We start from the raw sequence: 18184 nt of genomic DNA, 5'->3' as shown, positions 1-18184 counted from the left end.
AACAACCATTGTATGTTTTCCCCAGCTAACTGGGAGGCTCTGTTCTCTTTTTGATAAAGATTTTGATGATGCAAAGTCAGTTAATTTCAGTTCTTTTTTTTTCTTTATTTATCCCCCTGTATTTTGATGTAACGATGATTTACTATACCTGTTAATGCAATATAAATCTTCAATTTTGTTATCCACCCCATCAGCAAACTAGCTTTTGTGAAAATTGAAGCTAAAAGATATTTGATGAATGTTCCATCTTCCTCAATGGTGAAAACTGGTCTGAAAATCATTTTTCAAGGAGCTTTTTCCAAAGGTTTAGAGTTCCTCCAAGCCTTTAAGAAGTTGAAAATGTTATTAAGCAATTTGATTTCTTTTCCTTTCATCTCCTGTTTAGAAATTAATGTCTTGAAAAATTGGCTGCAAATGTTAAGGTTTTTTAAAGATATGGAATCTATTCATCTGTCTAATAAAACTGCAACATGTTAAAAATAATCGTTTCTTTGCTAGACATTTTGGCCAATCTTTGAAAGATTTTTGTCTTTGCTTTTAGACCTTCAGATGCCTTTTAGTTTCATTTTTAGCACTAGGAAAACCAAGCACTCTAATCATTTTCTAAAATGAGAATTTCAGCATGTATTCAATCTCTGATCTTTGTAAGGAAGCAAGACGTGGTTCCATTCCTGTGTTTCATAAAAGGAGACGATAGACAAATAGGTAGTTTATGTGATTGCGCACCAGCCCTTGGGGTTTCTGTTTTTCCCATCTAGATTGTGTCTTCTTTTTACTGCAGAATGTATCAGTATCCGAAAAGGTCCTCTGGTTTATCTTCTTTGTAGGATCATTGTTGCATACAGTTTTGTATAAAGAAGCAATTCAGAGACTGTCCCAATATGTCTGCATATGGACGTGCATATGGTCGATTTTAGCTTTAACTTCAGATTTCCTTGAATACGTAGGCTGTGTGTATTCCCATAATGGTAGTTGAGCAATTTCTTTGTGATGGTTCAATTTCTTTCTCTGTCTTCTACATTCCCCCTCCTTTTTCTTTATACAGTAGTAACCTTCCTAAAAAGGCCCATTAAAAAAAAATCAACTAAAAAACCATAACACCCATGCAAGCAGGCGCCAGAAAGTTTAGATAACAGTCCCATCCCATTTGGCTGTTTGGCTGGAGCTGGCTGCGTAAATAGAATGGAATGTGGTGTTATGACTCCCTTACAACACTGTATAACACTGCCCCAGGGTGAGCCTCGCCATCCATTTATATTTATTGATCTCCAGGGTGTGCTGGGTGCTCTGGAACAATGCAATTGCAGCCTTCAGTTGAGACGACATACAATCTACATGGAAGTGAATCAGGCAGTCGACTCTGTTCGCTCTACTTCACCTGGTCAATTATTTAGGCCTGATTGCTGTTGTCAGAGGAACTGTGTTTTACTGAGTGTTTCAGTGGAGGCCCACCTCCGATGTTCAGAAGTGGTTTTTAAGAGTGAGAGTTCTGCAAACATGTAGTCCTCCATTCTTCTTCTACTTAAACCTGCAAAAACAAATCCTGAAAGTCTTTGTCAAGTCACTCAGCTGAGCTACGTGGGCAGGGTTTTCCCTGTGATTAAGCACCAAAACTGGCTTTCATTCTCCATTGTCTTAAAGAGTCTCAGAGTAAGGATTGCATGTAGGCATACAGGTAAGGGTTAAAAATGATTAATTGATTGGTGATTGATTTTTCAACAAATATTCATTGAGACGCTGGTGTGTTTCAAGTACCCTTAAAATACAGTAGTCAAGAAGACATGCGTTTTTTGCTTTCCCGAGGCTTTCCTTGTAGAGGGAGGTAGACGTTACACAATGAATTAACTATTAATTATTTAATTACAACTAGGCAGAGAACTATAAAGGAGAAATAGTGTACTATAAGAACAACTAATAGGAAGCCTGACCTCATCTCAAGTCTCAGAAGGAAATGATTGTTGATTTCAATGTAATTTTATAGTATGCTTACGTTGATGAAGAGGAGGGAGAGGCAGTGTGTGGAGGATCTTACAAGTAGCAAGGGGGCAGCAGGTGCGAAGGCCTTGGAGAAGGAAAGGAGCACAGTATATACAAGGGGCTGATAGAAGCTCAATGTAACAGGAAAGTAAAGGGAAGAAGGGGATGTGGGAGGTGAAGCCCATGAGAAAGGCAGGGCCTGGTGGGTCCTGTTAATCATTTAGGTCTTTCCTTAAGAGTTATGAGGCCCCTGATATGTTTTAGACAGTAATTGACATGATCAGATTCCTGCTCCCTTAGCAAAGATTTTTCTGACTGAAGTGAAGGAATAGATTAGAGGAGGGTAAATATAGACACAGGATCCAAGTTAAGAAGCTGCTATGCTAGTCCAGAAAGAAATGCTGGCAGCTTGGTTTAGGGGAGATGGAATAAGAGAGACAGAGCAGAGAGAGAGATATTTAGGAGGTAAAAATCAACAGGGCTTAATGAGTGATTGGATGTGTAGAGGGGACTAAGGGAACAATCAAGGAAGGCACTCAGGTGTTTGCCCTGAATACCTGGCTAGATGGCATTAATTTCACTGACACGAGAACAGTGGAGAAAGACCCACAGGGTAGAGGGTGGGACTGGAGAGCTGGGTTTGGGGACTGCTGGTCTAGTCTGAAGTGCTCAGAGGACGTCCAGCCAGAGATGTCAAGTAGACAGTTGGCAATTTGAGTCTGAAGCTCAGAGGAACTTCTCTGATGAAAACAGAAATATGAATGTTGCATTCGGTAAAAGAAGATGAGGCATGGCTGATCAGATCACCTAGGAGAGTATATACTATAGATCTGTGAATTGTTTAGTTATATTTCACAAGTGCTTACTGAATTCTCTTTGCCAGGCCCTTGGCTAAATATTAGGCATATGAAAAGGAAAGGCGTTCGGGGAGTAACATAGAGCGTCTCTTTGCCATAAGCCCAAATTACCCTTTACATCATCCAAGGCAGGATACTCTCAGTACATCCAGAGAAAACTCGTGAGCAAACTGAATCTATGCCTTCGTCCTGTGTTTCCTCGTCTCTGCTCCCATCTAACTGAAACCCCTGCAACCCTAAGTTCACATCATTCTTGTTTGTTCTTAGTAGGTGTAGAGATGAGGTGGTAAGCACGTTCTTTATGTAAGCTCCTTGTGTTCTGGAAAAACCTTCCCTCAGTTTTGACAGACATCATCACCTTTGGTCTTATCTTCTTAGAACAACTGATACATGATTGCTTCTTACACTAAGAAGGGTTTTCTTTACTGTTGTGTGAAAATGGAGTCCATCCTTTGGCTATAAGATATTATTTCCATATTTTGTAGGTTATAATTTGCTGATGACTTTCAGATTATGATGATATTGACTCCATTTGTGAAAATCAGGCCACACCCTTCTAGTCTGTTCCTAAAATAAGATTCATTGGCAAAGTGAAATTTATAGCCTCTTTTATAGCTCTTATTCTTCAGAGACCCATGGCTTAAAATAGCCTACATTTTAAGACTGTATTTTTCAAATTATTGTCTTTGGACCACCTATATCGGAATCACTTGGGTGTGCTTATTAAAAATGAAGATCATTGAATTGTCTTTTCCAATTTTTTTTAATACTGCCGGGATAAACCCCAATAATTTGCATTTTAAATAAGCACTCCAGGTAATTTTTATTTATTCTAGAGTTAAGAGTCGTCGTTTTGAGGGATGTCAAAATTTGTACATCTCATTATGAGAATCCTGAGTAAAATGAGAAATTAAACAGTTTTGCAAGACAGGTCAGTTTCTGACCAATTTTGAAGATTAAGAATCAAGTCACAAGGGTTAGGGTATTTAATAGGGATCGTGATAAACAGTGATAAACAGATCGCATTACCCTATTTCTTTTGTAATATGTCGAAGCTCAGGAGAGAATAACAGAGCTGGTGAGCAAAAGCAGAAGAGAGTGAGCTGCAGAGTAGGACCTGGGAAAGGAGGGGGGAATCCAGAGAACGGAGAAATGGACGCTAAGACTTGGGTCGCGTGTCGTCTTTTCATTCCGTTTTAGCGGATGTTTGACTTGAACCAGCATGCTCGGTGGGTTCTCGGTATGCATGACTGTACATTTTGGAACGTTTCTAGAGGTGCAACTTCCTTCCTATCTCCAGAACTGGCCAAAGTCTCTCCTTACTCCCACCCCCTCCCCAGGAAGAACGCCGTGTGATTTACGTTGGTAAAATCAGACCTGACACGACACGGACGGAACTGAGGGACCGTTTTGAAGTTTTTGGTGAAATTGAGGAGTGCACAGTAAATCTACGGGATGATGGGTAAGAACCTTCAAGATTATTTCTTGTTTAGAAGCTGACATATGTAAAAAATTATGGCCATAAGATTACCAGGATGGGAATGCTTTGACAGATGACATGTTGAGTTCAGAACCTTATTTATTTTCTTTTATCCCTATTTATTAATCTTTCTAGTTGAGATTTCCTGTCCCAGAAATAAGTATTTAGCTGCTTGACAGGACAATCACACTGATAAATGGATGCAGTGGTTCAGACGTTGGCACCAGGGAAGTCTTCCAAAGTAGGAAGGGTTCCAGGCATCTATGTTAATGCTTCCTCGCCAGCTTTGAACCTCTCTTCTTTGTCCATTGCAGAGACAGCTATGGTTTCATTACCTACCGTTATACCTGTGATGCTTTTGCTGCTCTTGAAAATGGATACACTTTGCGCAGGTCGAATGAAACTGACTTCGAGCTGTACTTTTGTGGACGCAAGCAATTTTTCAAGTCTAACTATGCAGACCTAGGTATGGATTTTATTGTATGTGAAATGAGGAATCCATAATGGAGGGCTCAAAATGAAAGCAGATGTAAACCGTAGGCATATTGGGTTGGACCCTCACTTTATTTTGCTGAAGGGAATGTTTGAATACAGATTTTATCTTATTTTTAATCTTTTTTAAGGTACAAGACAGTTTCAGAAGCAAAGGGCTCGGGTTTTGGCGGCAAAGAGCAGAAGTAAATTCTTCGTACTGTCTTCTCAAATGTTGAAAGTCTGCACTGTTTGTGCGTGTGCGTGTTGACATGTGTTTATGTTGTGTGTGCATGTGTGTGTGTGTGTGTGTGTCTTTGCATAGGTTTGCAATGTGCTTTCTGTGCCTGCCCTGAATCCTTCTGTATAAAACTTAGCATTATCATCTTTGTCTTACGGAACAGAATATGCAATAGAATATTCTGGTGCTTTTTTCCTTATTATCCTACAAACTCTTAAAAATGTTAAGACATTTTCTACAAATTACACCTTGAGAAAATATAATTTCATATGCTAAATCACACTATACTTTCTTTAAAACAAAAGAAGAAAAAGAAACTCTGTTATTTTTTGAGTGTTTCCATATGCTAGGCACTGTGCCAGGGGCTCTGCAAACATTTTCTTATTTAATTACCAGAACAATCCTAGGAGGTGGTTATTATTATTATTATCATCATCCTCTCATAGATAAGGAAACTGAAGCATTTGTAAGTATTCCTTTTTCCTGTTGTAAAAGTTATACAGACTCAAGGGGTAAAATTTGGAAAATGTCAAAAGTATTAGGAAAAACAGTAATATCACCTGTCAGCCCATCACCTAGAGATCTGCTGTGTGATTTACAGTCCAGTCTTTTGTCTCAGGATGTCTAATTTCTTATAGTTGAGCTCACGTAATTTAGATCTATCAGTTTTTATTTTTTATTTATTTTATTTTTTTTTTTTAAGATTTTATTTATTTATTTGACAGAGATAGAGACAGCCAGTGAGAGAGGGAACACAAGCAGGGGGAGTGGGAGAGAAAGAAGCAGGCTCATAGCAGAAGAGCCTGATGTGGGGCTCGATCCCATAACGCCGGGATCACGCCCTGAGCCGAAGGCAGACGCTTTAACCGCTGTGCCACCCAGGCGCCCCTAGATCTATCAGTTTTTAAATTCAGCTCTTCTCAATGCATGTTATGTAAGTTCATTTTCTACTGTATTCATGGGATTTAAAATAATTTATCAACTTACTTTAATGGTTGCACAGTATTGTGTTAGGTGAATACCATTATATTTAATCATTCCATTATAGCTAAACATTTATTCAATTTTCAATTTTTTTGGCATTATAAGTAATGCCAAAATGGACATCTTAATTTTCTTCCCAATTTTAATTTGGTCCCTTTGCATGCCAGTCCCTATTTAATGTACATATCGTAAGCCTTTAAATCCTTTGATGAAGGAATCAAGGAAGGGAAATGGCAAATGTCTTGTGCATATGACGTAATTAATTTAAATCAATTTATAACAATCATCATAAGATTAACATATAAATCTGTTCCTCAGCATTACTATATATCTGTCTGCACTTGCTTTGGCTTGGTATAAAGAAAGAAATGAATACCAAATACAGGGATTTTTTTTTCTCCGCTCCACCAAAGTGATGTCTTCCTACAGTAATTGATATAGGAGGTGTGCATTGTTCAGGGGGAATATGCTATAATTCACTTCACAAGCTAAATAGATAGTATGAAGCAGGGGAGAGGCAGCTGACTGTCAGAGAGATAGAGGCCTAGGGATGAAAATATAAAAGGTGGCAAGTCATTTGTTCAAATGTTGGCTGATAAAAACAGTCAAGACGGATTGAAGTCTTAAGTTGATTTGACTTATTTTCTTCAGTGATGAAGGCCAGGGTGTTTCCAGTCTTTCAAAACATCTAGAGTTTAAAATAAGCTACCTAGAGGGGCCTTTAAATCACGATTCATCACTGGTAGAGGGAGGATTGGATGGTATTTCCAAATTGAACTGGAGCCTCCCTGAAATATTTCTAAGAAGAATGCTTCCCCTCTTGTTATCTTTCTGCCTCGCCAGCAGCAATAGAAACTTTGCCGTTGCTAAGCTGGCTCTGTATTTTCTGAAAAGTATGTTTGATGTGTATTGTAGTAGCATGGGTTTTCTCCGATTCCCTCAAGCCCTACAATTTCACGAAGGGTAGTCGATCTGAGTGTAGGCATAGCAGAGTGGAAAGAGCCCCGGCTTCGGAATCTGATAGACCTGGTTTTGAAACCTGACTTAGCTGCTGACCTTGAGCAAACAATTACGCTCCCTCTGCCTCCAGTTCTTCGTTTGTAAACTACATCATAATGTTGTTGCAAAGATTAAATACATGTTTGTGATGTGGTTGGCGTAGTATCTGACATAAAGTAGGTGCTCAATAAATAGTAGCTATGTTTGTAATTAAAAATGATGGCAATGAGAAGTTAGAAATGTCAAGTTATTTTAAAATGAAAGCGTCAGCATCAGGGGCCAGCTCTGGAACCGAACAACACACATTCATATGTGTCCTGTGTTTGTCCCCTGAAGAGTTCATGTGAAATGCTTTAGGGCATGACCCGTGAATTTGATGAGCGTGAGACCATACTGGACACTTAGAGGGATTGGGGGCTCACACGTGTGTCTGCTGAGAGTTAGTGAAAATGATGTGATCTAGATTAATTTTACCAAGAGTTAAGAGCCCTATCATTTTAAAAAGATTTAATCATTTTTTTTTTCTGTTTTGCTCCCCAGATTGTTAGCTCACACATCCTGTTCCTCTATTATCGGGGCCACCTGGTGATTACTACAAGACTATGAGTACAGAATGTGGTGATTCCATGTTAATATTATGAGCCAGTTTTATAAGTGAGACTCAGGGTTAAAGGGACAATCAAGGTTACCTAGATAAAGCCAGGATTTAAGCCTGGTTTCCGTGAATCTCTAATCTGTGAGTCTGTTTACTGTCTTATAAACAGATGGATCTTTCTCAAAGACCTCAATGAAGAATCTTAAAGATGAGAGATAGAAATTAAATTAGGACTATAGGGGCGCCTGGGTGGCACAGCGGTTAAAGGTCTGCCTTCGGCTCAGGGCGTGATCCCGGCGTTATGGGATCGAGCCCCACATCAGGCTCTTCCGCTATGAGCCTGCTTCTTCCTCTCCCACTCCCCCTGCTGTGTTCCCTCTCTCGCTGGCTATCTCTATCTCTGTCAAATAAATAAATAAAATCTTTAAAAATAAATAAATAAATAAATAAATAAATAAATAAATTAGGACTATAGAACCAGAAGAGAAGGATGGGTTAATATGAAGAATGTAATAATATATCCATCAGGAATTAGTTATGGTATAAAACTTTTAAACATATAAGAAAAATGAAATAAATAACATTCATCTCAAATTCTTCATTAACTCAAAAAATGTATTACATTATCAGCATCTCAAATATATACATAACTTTATATATACTCTTGGCATTCATTGGTAAATCATCCCAAGATCCCAACGGGAAGATTTTCAACCCACTTTTTTTTTTTTTTTTTAATGCTGGTGTTCAAGATTAATACATTCATTCAACAAATTCTAATCTTATTACCTGCTTTGTACCAACAGTTTTCTAGGTGGAAAGACTGCGGTTGTATTGTGATGTGTTTCTATTTATATGGTATCATTATTTATAACAATTTATTTTAAAAAATAATTAGAGTGGCTTTTGACTTTTTCCTGTCAAAATTCTATTATATCTTACTTGTGTTGCAATATCCTTTCGTGGCAAGAAAGAGGTGACCTAGATGTTGTTGTCTCAGGAATTGCATGTAACCATGTATTCATACAGTAGAAAAGAGTTTGTAGATGCCCATTGTGTGACATAGTCTGCCTGTGTAAGTGATTGCATATTTGTAAATACCAGCTATCATATTCATAGCGAAGAAACTATCGACAGCCACTGTTTCCAAATATTTTTTTCGCTAATGAAAATATGGAAACACTGAAATTTTGGGTTTGATCTAGAGGAACCCAAAGTCAAGACATTTTAAGTATTCTCAAAATGTCCTTCAAGAAATATCTGTATGTGTGTTCTTTTCTTTTTTCTTTTTCTTTCTTTTTTTTTTTTAAAGATTTTATTTATTTATTTGAGAGAGAGAGAGCGCATGAGTGGGATGGGCGACAGAGGGAGAAGCAGACTCCCTGCTGAGCAGGGAGCCCAATGCGGGGCTCAACCTGGGATCCAGGACTCCGGGATCATGACCTGAGCAAAGGCAGATGCTTAACCTACTGAGCCACCCAGGCGCCCCGTATGTGTGTTTTTGACATTTCTGTGCTGACCTTAATGCTACGCAGACTCTGGTCACCAGGAGACTCTTCTAACGTTATTTATGATGCAAGTGCAATTCCGATTTCAGGTTAATCTCAAGCAATGAGCAGGACTTTTTGTGTGTATGTGTCTACAAAAAAAGATTTTGATTGGAATGACAGCTGCTCTTGAAGCTTTAGTGATACAAGCCAACTGCTCATTAGGCTATCTATGAAGAGAAGGATGGGAGCCGGTGTAATTTAAGAATTGACTCTGCGAGATGTTAGTGAGGAAAGATTGGCCATTTTTGTCCTGTCTTTTATGTCTGAGGCCAACTGTAACTGCTGTTCTTACCTGGAAAAACTTGCTCGGCAAAAAAATCAGTAAATACAAGGGATGGTAAGAATGAAAGAAAAGAAAGTGAAGGAATTTCCTTGTCTTTAAATCTAAGATGGCTAAAGTAGGTTGAAGCTAGGGCGAAAAATCAGGCTGGTGCTGGAGAGCTTGAGGGATTGCAACCATTTCAGCCAAACAGCTTGTGAGGTCAATGAGTACGCCGCCATATTATCTAATCTCATACTCTTCTGTCACTTCGGACATTTCTGTTTCATAACACTCTGGATAAAACACAGAAATGTTCGTCTGTTTGTGGGATTGTTAATACTTCCCAGAAAGGACTGGTTTTCCCTTCAAGTAAGGGCTCTCAAAAGAATGGATTTATTTGCAAGAGGCTTTCTATTATATTTCTAAGATGTCTTTCCTCATTTGCAAGACCAGCAGACATATCTGATTTTTTTTATAAATGTCACTGGAGAAATATCAGAAATATTTAGAATCAGAATTTCATTTTACATCCATCGTTGTTGAAACATGACAATTTTGTTAAGGGGCTATGTGAAGTATGTCAAACTCTTCACAAAAGCTGACTTGGACTTGTTCAAGGAAGACCATGGTTTTATTTATACCTGTGTATTTTTACTGTTGTATTAGTGAGGTTGACTTTGCCTTCTCTGGACATGAAGTGTTTCCCTATACCTTCTAATTTGGGGTGAATTTGTGCCCCTATTGCGGGGGTGCTCCCAAGGTACTGGAATAGATAAGTGGATCGTATGTTCCTCATGCCTGAAAGGAGAGCAGCCGGGTGGCGAGTAGGTGACGTTCTGATGATTCTCCCACCTTCCCTCTCACCAGGCTTTCATGCTCCGTGAAATCAACCCCATTGACTAGGAAAATTAGTTCCAGCTTCTACTCTTACCTCTCCACTTGAGTTGTTGAGGAGCCTTGGGTAAATCATTTAACATTCCTGGAAGGGGGCAGGACATGGCTATTTTTAACGTGTATTCATTGGATACATTGCTATAGATTAGAAATATTAAAGTTTGTTCTGATTACCTCCTAGAATTGTTTAAGACTAAAAAGAGTCAAAAAGTAGTGTTTTGAATGCTTACCACTTCTTACCCTCTGTAAACATGTTATCTAAACTTATACTCTCTCTTCCTTTCTCTCTGTAAACATGTATATTTTTAAATATTTATTTTTATGCATTGTATATAGTTATATATACATTTATAAATATGCTTATATATCATTTACAAATTATTATATTTAAATATAAATAATATAACAATAAAATATTGGGTATATATGCCCTCTGCAAATATATATACACATATAAAACATATATACCAATAAAATATATCAATATATATATATCAGTAAAAGTTGGGTATATTTTTAAAAGTGTATCGATTGGATAAGCTATTATTGAATCAAGTACTCTTGAGTTGGACGAGTGAGTTAATGACGAGAGTGTGTCTAACCTGGCGTGGGTTTCTTGCAGATTCAAACTCAGATGACTTTGACCCTGCTTCCACCAAGAGCAAGTATGACTCTCTGGATTTCGATAGTTTACTGAAAGAAGCTCAGAGAAGCTTGCGCAGGTAACATGTTCCCTGGCTGAAGATGACAGAGGGACGGTGAATACCTCACGGGACAGCGCGTCCTTCCCTAACTGACTATTGCAAGTCATACTTAGGAATTTCTCCTACTTTACACTCTCTGTATAAAAACAAAACAAAACAACAACAATACAACAAGAACAACAACAATGGTTTACATGAACACAGCTGCTGAAGAGGCAAGAGACAGAATGGATATCCAGTAAGCACATGTTTATTCATGGGTGTCAGCTTTGCTTTCCCTGGAGTCTCTTGGTGATGGAGTGTGTGTGCGCGCGCGCGTGTGTGCGTGTGTGTGCGCGCGCGTGTGTGTGCGTGTGTGTGTGTGTGCGCGCATGCGCACGCCTGGTTGGGGGGGACTATGTATGCACAGGTGGGGACTGGGGGCACCTGTACCAGAGTGTGCCAGGGCAAACCACTTCAAATGGCAGCAGTTCCATGAAGACACACTTAAAACCTAGAACTTCAAAATGTTCGTATTCTATTCAAAAAGAAAAAAAATGCATAAATTCAAAAGGAAAGAAAACTAACCAACCAACCACAAACCACCCTAAAATGACAGCCACTGATGTCTGGGCATCAACCTCCGTACTGTGTTTTTTAAGAAAGTGCAAAATCGACTTGAAGCAAGCTTTCTCTCATAACATGATGGTTATATGACAATCCCGAAGAAACCACAGGTTCTGTGGTTTCTCTCTCTCTCTCTCTCTCTCCCTCACTCCCTCTCTCTGTCTGTCCGCCTCCCTCTCTTTCTCCCTCTCCTCCTCTCTCCCACTATCTCTTCCTTTCTCTCTCTCTTTCTGTCACTCGTTCTGTCTCTCTTTTTCTTCTTTTTTTCCTTTTGCCATGGAGTCTGGGTGGGAGAGGACACTGCGGGCAGCGGAATGCTAAACTTTCCTAACATTTTGAAGTTTCTGTAGTTCATCCTCTATCCTGACACCCATGTCAATGTCCAAAATGTTGATCTTCCACTGCAAATTTCAAAAGCCTTGTCAAGGGTCAAGCGAGCAGCTTGTTCAGCGGTCCTTTCTGAGGAGCGGGCACGGTGTTACATTACTAATGAGAGTTGGGTAGAACTCTCTGGTATGTGTTCAGATAGTGTCATTGCTACATTCTCTGATGTAGTGAAGTATTTACAGATGTTCAATGGAGTATTTTTATTTTGTGTACATACTATACGACAATGTTCTTTTTTGTTACAGCTATGCACTGTAAATGCAGCCTTCTTTTCAAAACTGCTCAATTTTTCTTAATCAAGAATATTCAAATGTAATTACGAGGTGATACAATTATTGTACACTCACATATTTAGAAGCTGAACTTACTGCTTATATATATTTGATTGTAAAAACAAAAACGACAGTGTGTGTGTCCGTCGACTGCAAGAACAAAATGATGCTTACGCGTACCCATCCCTTCTTAGACAAGCTTCGAGCTGAGCATCTTGTCGAGAAATATCCTAGCCCCTGAAGGTATTAACCACTTATGCGATATTTTTCCACATTTTCTTGTTGCTTGTTTTTCTTTGAAGTTTTATACACTGGATTTGTTAGGGGAATGAAATTTTCTCATCTAAAATTTTTCTAGGAGATATCATGATTTTATGTAAAGTCTCTCAATGGGTAACCATTAAGAAATGTTTTTATTTTCTCTATCAACAGTAGTTTTGAAACTAGAGGTCAGAAATCTTTTTAAAATGCTGTTTCGTTTTAATTTTTGTGATTTTAATTTGATACAAAATGCTGAGGTAATAATTATAGTATGATTTTTACAATAATTAATGTGTGTCTGAAGACTATTCTTGAAGCCAGTATCTCTTTCCCTTGGCAGAGTATGATGATGGTATTTATCTGTATTTTTTACAGTTATGCATCCTGTATAAATACTGATAATTCATTCCTTTGTTTACTAAAGAGACATATTTATCAGTTGCAGATAGCCTATTTATTATAAATTATGAGATGATGACATTAATAAAGCCAGTGGAAATTTTCTACCTAGGATGCATGGCAATTGTCAGGTTGGAGTTGAAATGTTTCATTCGGGAAATTCAGCTTTTGCAGAAGCGGTGTTTCTACTTGCACTAGCTTGGCCTCTGACGTGACCATGATGTTGTTCTTGATGACATTGCTTCTGCTAAATTCAATAAAAACTTCAGAAAAACCTCCATTTTGAGCATCAGGATTTCATCTGAGTGCGGAGCCCTGGAATGGAAGTCAGTAAAGTTTGGAGTGTGTATTCAAGTTTCTAAATTGAGATTCGATTACAGTTTGGCCGACATGACTTTTCTGGAAGATGTGAGATACCTACTCCTTAATCGTTCTTTTCCTTTCTCTCGCCCAACACAATCTTATAAAACGGATTTCACCCCCAGGCCAATGCAGCTAATTTTGGGAGCTGCATTCATTTATCACCAGCATATTGTGTTCTGAGTGAATCCACTGTCTGTCCTGTCGGATGCTTGCTTGATTTTTTGGCTTCTTATTTCTAAGTAGATAGAAAGCAATAAAAAAAAATATGAAATAAAAGAACTTGTTCACAGGTTCTGCGTTACGGCAGTAACACATCTTTAATCCGCCTAATTCTTGTTGTTCTGTAGGTTAAATGCAGATATTTTAACTCTGTGTGAACGCCAAACTAAAGTTTACAGTCTTTCTTTCGGAATTTTGAGTATCTTCTGTTGTAGAATAATAATAATAAAAAAAAAAAGACTATTAAGAGCAATAAATTATTTTTAAGAAATCAATATTTAGTAAATCATATTATGTGTTCAAGGACCAGATGCGTTCTCTACTTTGCCTTTAAATTTTTGTGATCCAATTTTAAATACATTCTCCTTTTTGCCCTGGATGTTGACATGAGTAAAATACTTGGTTTCTTTTCTTACTTATCAAAAGACAACACTACAGATTTCAAGTTGAGGATTAATTTGTCCCCACTCTGGCCTGACAAATATCGTTACCATGAAGATAGTTTTCCTCCATGGACTTCAAATCGCATCTAAAATTAGTGCAAAGGGAGAATCACTAACCCATCTGAATAGAGCTTTTTGTATCTTATGCAGACCCTGTGGGTAGCCCATCAAAATGTAAACTGTGTTCCTTTTATTTTTATTTTTAATTTTTTTTTTTTTTTGGAGAGAATATTTCAAATGAACACATGCACCCCATCATCACTGGAGGCAAATTTCAGCATAGAACTGTAGGATTTTTAGATGACCGCAGGCCAATGCCTTCACGCTGTGGTAAGTACCACATCTACAATTTTGGTGACCGAACTGGTGCTTTAGAAATGTGGGGTTTTGTGTTTTTGTTTTTTTAAAAGAGATGTAGCGGAATAATTCTTCCAGTGCAACAAAATCAGTTTTTGCTAAACGACTCCGAGAACAACGCGGTTGGGCTGTCAACATTCAAAGCAGCAGAGAGGGAACTTTGCACTATTGGGGTATGATGGTTGGGTCAGTTGAAAAAAGGAAACCTTTTCATGCCTTTAGATGTGAGCTTACAGTAGGTAATGATTATGTGTCCTTTTTTGATGGCTGTAACGAGAACTTCAATCACTGTAGTCTAAGACCTGATCTATAGATGACCTAGAATAGCCATGTAATATAATGTGATGATTCTAAATTTGTACCTATGTGACAGACATTTTCAATAATGTGAACTGCTGATTTGATGGAGCTACTTTAAGATTTGTAGGTGAAAGTGTAACACTGTTGGTTGAACTATGCTGAAGAGGGAAAGTGAGCGATTAGTTTAGCCCTTGCCGGGCTTTTTTTTTCCCACCTGCCAATTCTACATGTATTGTTGTGGTTTTATTCATTGTATGAAAATTCCTGTGATTTTTTTTTTTAAATGTGCAGTACACATCAGCCTCACTGAGCTAATAAAGGGAAACGAATGTTTCAAATCTACTTCTGCTTTTCTTATTTATTTTAACCAATCTCATGTTGGCATGTTTCTCAGACCAGTACACATTAGTGGCTTTATCATTATTCCATTTTCTCTCTGGATCTCCTTCCTTTTCTCCCGCTTCTCCACATTCATGGATGGATTTCAGCTCTAAGGTAACGTAGACCTTCTGTATTTTACCTTTTCTCCTTTCAAACGGCAAAGGCGGAAGTGGTTTCTATAATGAGCAATGACGTGGGGCTTTAGGAAATGGATTAACTAGGTTTTGTACAGAAAGTGTGTATTTTTAAGTACAAGCCATTGTCCCTCGTGAGAATCCTGCTGAATATTCAGCTTAGGAAGCAATTCTGTAGTTGGACTGAGCGTGTTGCCAAGACTTGTAACAGGGCGCAGCCCCCATCGTGTGCAAGTCATATGGGACGAGCTGATAGCTGCTGACATAGCTTGCTGTCAGGATGTCTGTCTACTGTGCCTCGCAGGTGACTGGTGGTCCTGATGACCAAGATGACAGAGAATGCCCTTGTTCGTGCTCTGCCCTCTCCCAGTTTTACATGGTCGTCCCCACTCCCAGCCACCTGCATTGCAAGACCCACCATAAACATGACATTGGGGAAAGACTCTAAGATTTGCCAGTTGTTTTATCAAAACAGAAAATAAAAATTACATTATCTTACCCAAATATGACCCTCACCTCCAACCGTGGCTACCGAGCACGCCTGGTGGATTACCCTCGGATTCTGACTTGTCTCCATTGATGCTTAAATTGCATACGACATTTTTAATCTTCTGGCTGGACCCAGCAAGGACATGGGAAGAATGCGGGTCTTTCTTTTAAAGGGTTAACTTTTTACCCTTAAAAACCTTTTGAGAGGAAAGAGGGAATTTGAAGAAGTAACAGTAGTAGCTGCTGGCCTGGTACTAGGATATTCTGATTAAAAATAAAGGATTTATTTCGTGTTGTCCTCAAAACATTAAATCACTTCCATCCTTGATGACACTAATGGCAAAATAATTATTGAAACCAAAATTAGGCTGATAAAAATAAATGAACACTGAATATGAATAGTTTATATAAAAGGAGCTTGTCTCAATTCAAAAGTCCTCTAAACTAAATCTGTCTAAACTGTACAATGTGATATTCAAACTCCCTTTTCAGCATTGCTGGTGTTCTCTCCATTGTAGGATTATTTAGCTAATCATTGGATATAATTTACAGCCCTAACAACATTATTATACTCATTTGACACTAGTATTACTAGCTACACAGTTGTAACCCAGCATTAATTATAGAATATTTTAACCAAAGCGTACTTTTTGCAGTATTTACTTTATATTAATCTTATATTTTGCAATTCTTGTTGCCATTCCTTGTTTTCAACCACATTATACACCATTATAAATCAATCTTCGTACTTTATCAAACAGCAGAGAGTAATAAAGAAGGTCACAACTCATAGAGGAGTTCCTTGGAGGTTTGTAACATCATGATTTAAATCTCAGAAAGATTTAATCAAAAGCTGAATTAATCCCTGGGGGAAAAGATGCTATATAGATTCTATTGATGGGCACAAAGCAGCCCATTTCTTTTCATTGGTCTCTGTTAACACGTTGGGAAAAAGAAACATAGTTTTTGTTCGGGAAAGAAAACAAGATTTCCTTAATGGGGGAAGGGTAATATGAAATGGCCTTTATGCCTTGTTTCTTCACTTTCATTCAGAACGATCAGTTTCATTCCACTTGCCGTGGCTTTTTCTGTTCTTCTAGTGTGCGGTTAAGCGGTTCTTCTAGTGCGCGGTTCCACCCCCTCGTTCCCGTCCGTATATCCCATGTGATTCCAATAATTCTGCAAAGCTCCACTCCAGTCAAGCGTGTGGAATGTGTGGGTCACATGAACTGGTTTCCAGGTCTTCTGCTGTAATCAGGTGACTGCCCCGGGGCAAATTCTCAGCCGTTCAGGGACACTGGAAACTTGCAAGAAGAAATGATCATAAAACGAGAGTATTTCTAGGGCCAGGTTCTACCGAAAAGCCTATCGTTCCATCACTAGGATGTATGCTAAAGATAAGAGGACATCACCTTCCCGTATGCCTCTTTTCCGCCCATAATTCCATAGGAATGTGACCATATTCCCGTTAGCTCAAAAACCATTACTTACCATCGGCTGACTTATAGAAGGGGCAAAGTGGAATTAATTAATTGAAAAAAGTGAGAGAACTTTTAGAGGAGAAAACCAAATGATCCTATAATATTTTCATGATTAAATTAAATGAGCATAATTATACATGCACAAATGCACACCAAGGCATTATTATAATCGAGAACCTTAGAATATGATATTGTTTCAAATTTATGCATATAGCACTTACTAAAGGCAAGGAGCTGGTGTGATATTTGAATTTGCATATTGACCATTTTCATATATTTTCATATATTAATTTCTAGTAGGAAGAAGCTGAATTATTAGGAAAAATCCTAGGGTGATTTAGAAAAAATATTGTGCTTCTGCTCGTTTTTGAACATCAGGGGCACTTAGCAACATTATCTTTCTTCCCCCACATAGTTTTCTGTGATGGATTTTCAACAAGATGACATCCAAGTGAAAGCCGAAATTAAATGGGAAGGAAAGAATGTTAAGTGGTAAAATCCTAAATAGCTTATTAGACTACTTAATTGGAGGGAATTTATTTTTGCTGCTGTTAGGAACTCTATAGTCAAGCTTCTCTTTAACAATACTAATTGATGGGGGGGGGAAAGTAGCTATGGTAATACAGTTACCGCACGATACCCTCCAGCAGGTCGTTTAAGGGAATTCACAGGTACTTTCCTTTGATTGACTTCGGTGCTGTTGAAAATCAAGTCCTATCTTCATTCATACGGTTGCTTTCTCTCTTCACTCCCAACCAGGCCTCTTACTTATTCCTACCAGAGATTCTCAGTGCACTTAAAAGACCTGAAAGGCAATGAGACCATGCTTGTTCCCGGGTTAACCATTGAGCCGGTTTTCAGCTCGATTGCTATACCCTTCCATCAAGTGGCTTATTTTTCATAGTGCTTAGAGGTAGTGCCCCCTTTAAGCACTCCCCTATTTGTTGGCAGCAATATGTGTACCCTACCCCAGAATAATGGTTAATTAGTCTGCTTCCTAGAGAAGATTAAGTTAGTAAACTGGTCACATAGCCTGTGATGTCACCATGTTAGTTTCATGTCAGGTAACTTAATGGTC

The 18184-nt window shown here is 38.4% G+C and overlaps 1 protein-coding gene across 6 annotated transcripts in view; it reads left to right on the top strand.

Annotated features, from left to right (window-relative positions):
- The window catches only part of PPARGC1A (PPARG coactivator 1 alpha), a 299633-nt gene extending 284670 nt beyond the window's left edge, over positions 1 to 14963 (top strand). For 4 of the 6 annotated variants that reach the window (XM_057309515.1, XM_048211778.2, XM_048211777.2 and 1 more), the window contains exons 11-13: positions 4175 to 4296; positions 4629 to 4780; positions 10933 to 14963. In XM_057309515.1, coding sequence (XP_057165498.1) covers positions 4175 to 4296; positions 4629 to 4780; positions 10933 to 11036 — 378 coding nt within the window. In that variant the 3' untranslated portion in view covers positions 11037 to 14963. Of the gene's footprint in view, positions 1 to 4174; positions 4297 to 4628; positions 4781 to 4937; positions 4992 to 10932 lie in introns of all 6 variants that reach the window. The other 2 variants (XM_057309514.1, XM_044389748.3) reach the window with 1 other exon arrangement.
- The last annotated feature ends 3221 nt before the right edge of the window (positions 14964 to 18184 follow it).

This window comes from Ursus arctos, unplaced genomic scaffold, assembly GCF_023065955.2.
Source record: "Ursus arctos isolate Adak ecotype North America unplaced genomic scaffold, UrsArc2.0 scaffold_9, whole genome shotgun sequence".
Lineage (NCBI taxonomy): Eukaryota > Metazoa > Chordata > Mammalia > Carnivora > Ursidae > Ursus > Ursus arctos.
Note: the sequence above shows the minus strand (reverse complement) of the source record. Positions and strands in the feature narration are given on the sequence as shown.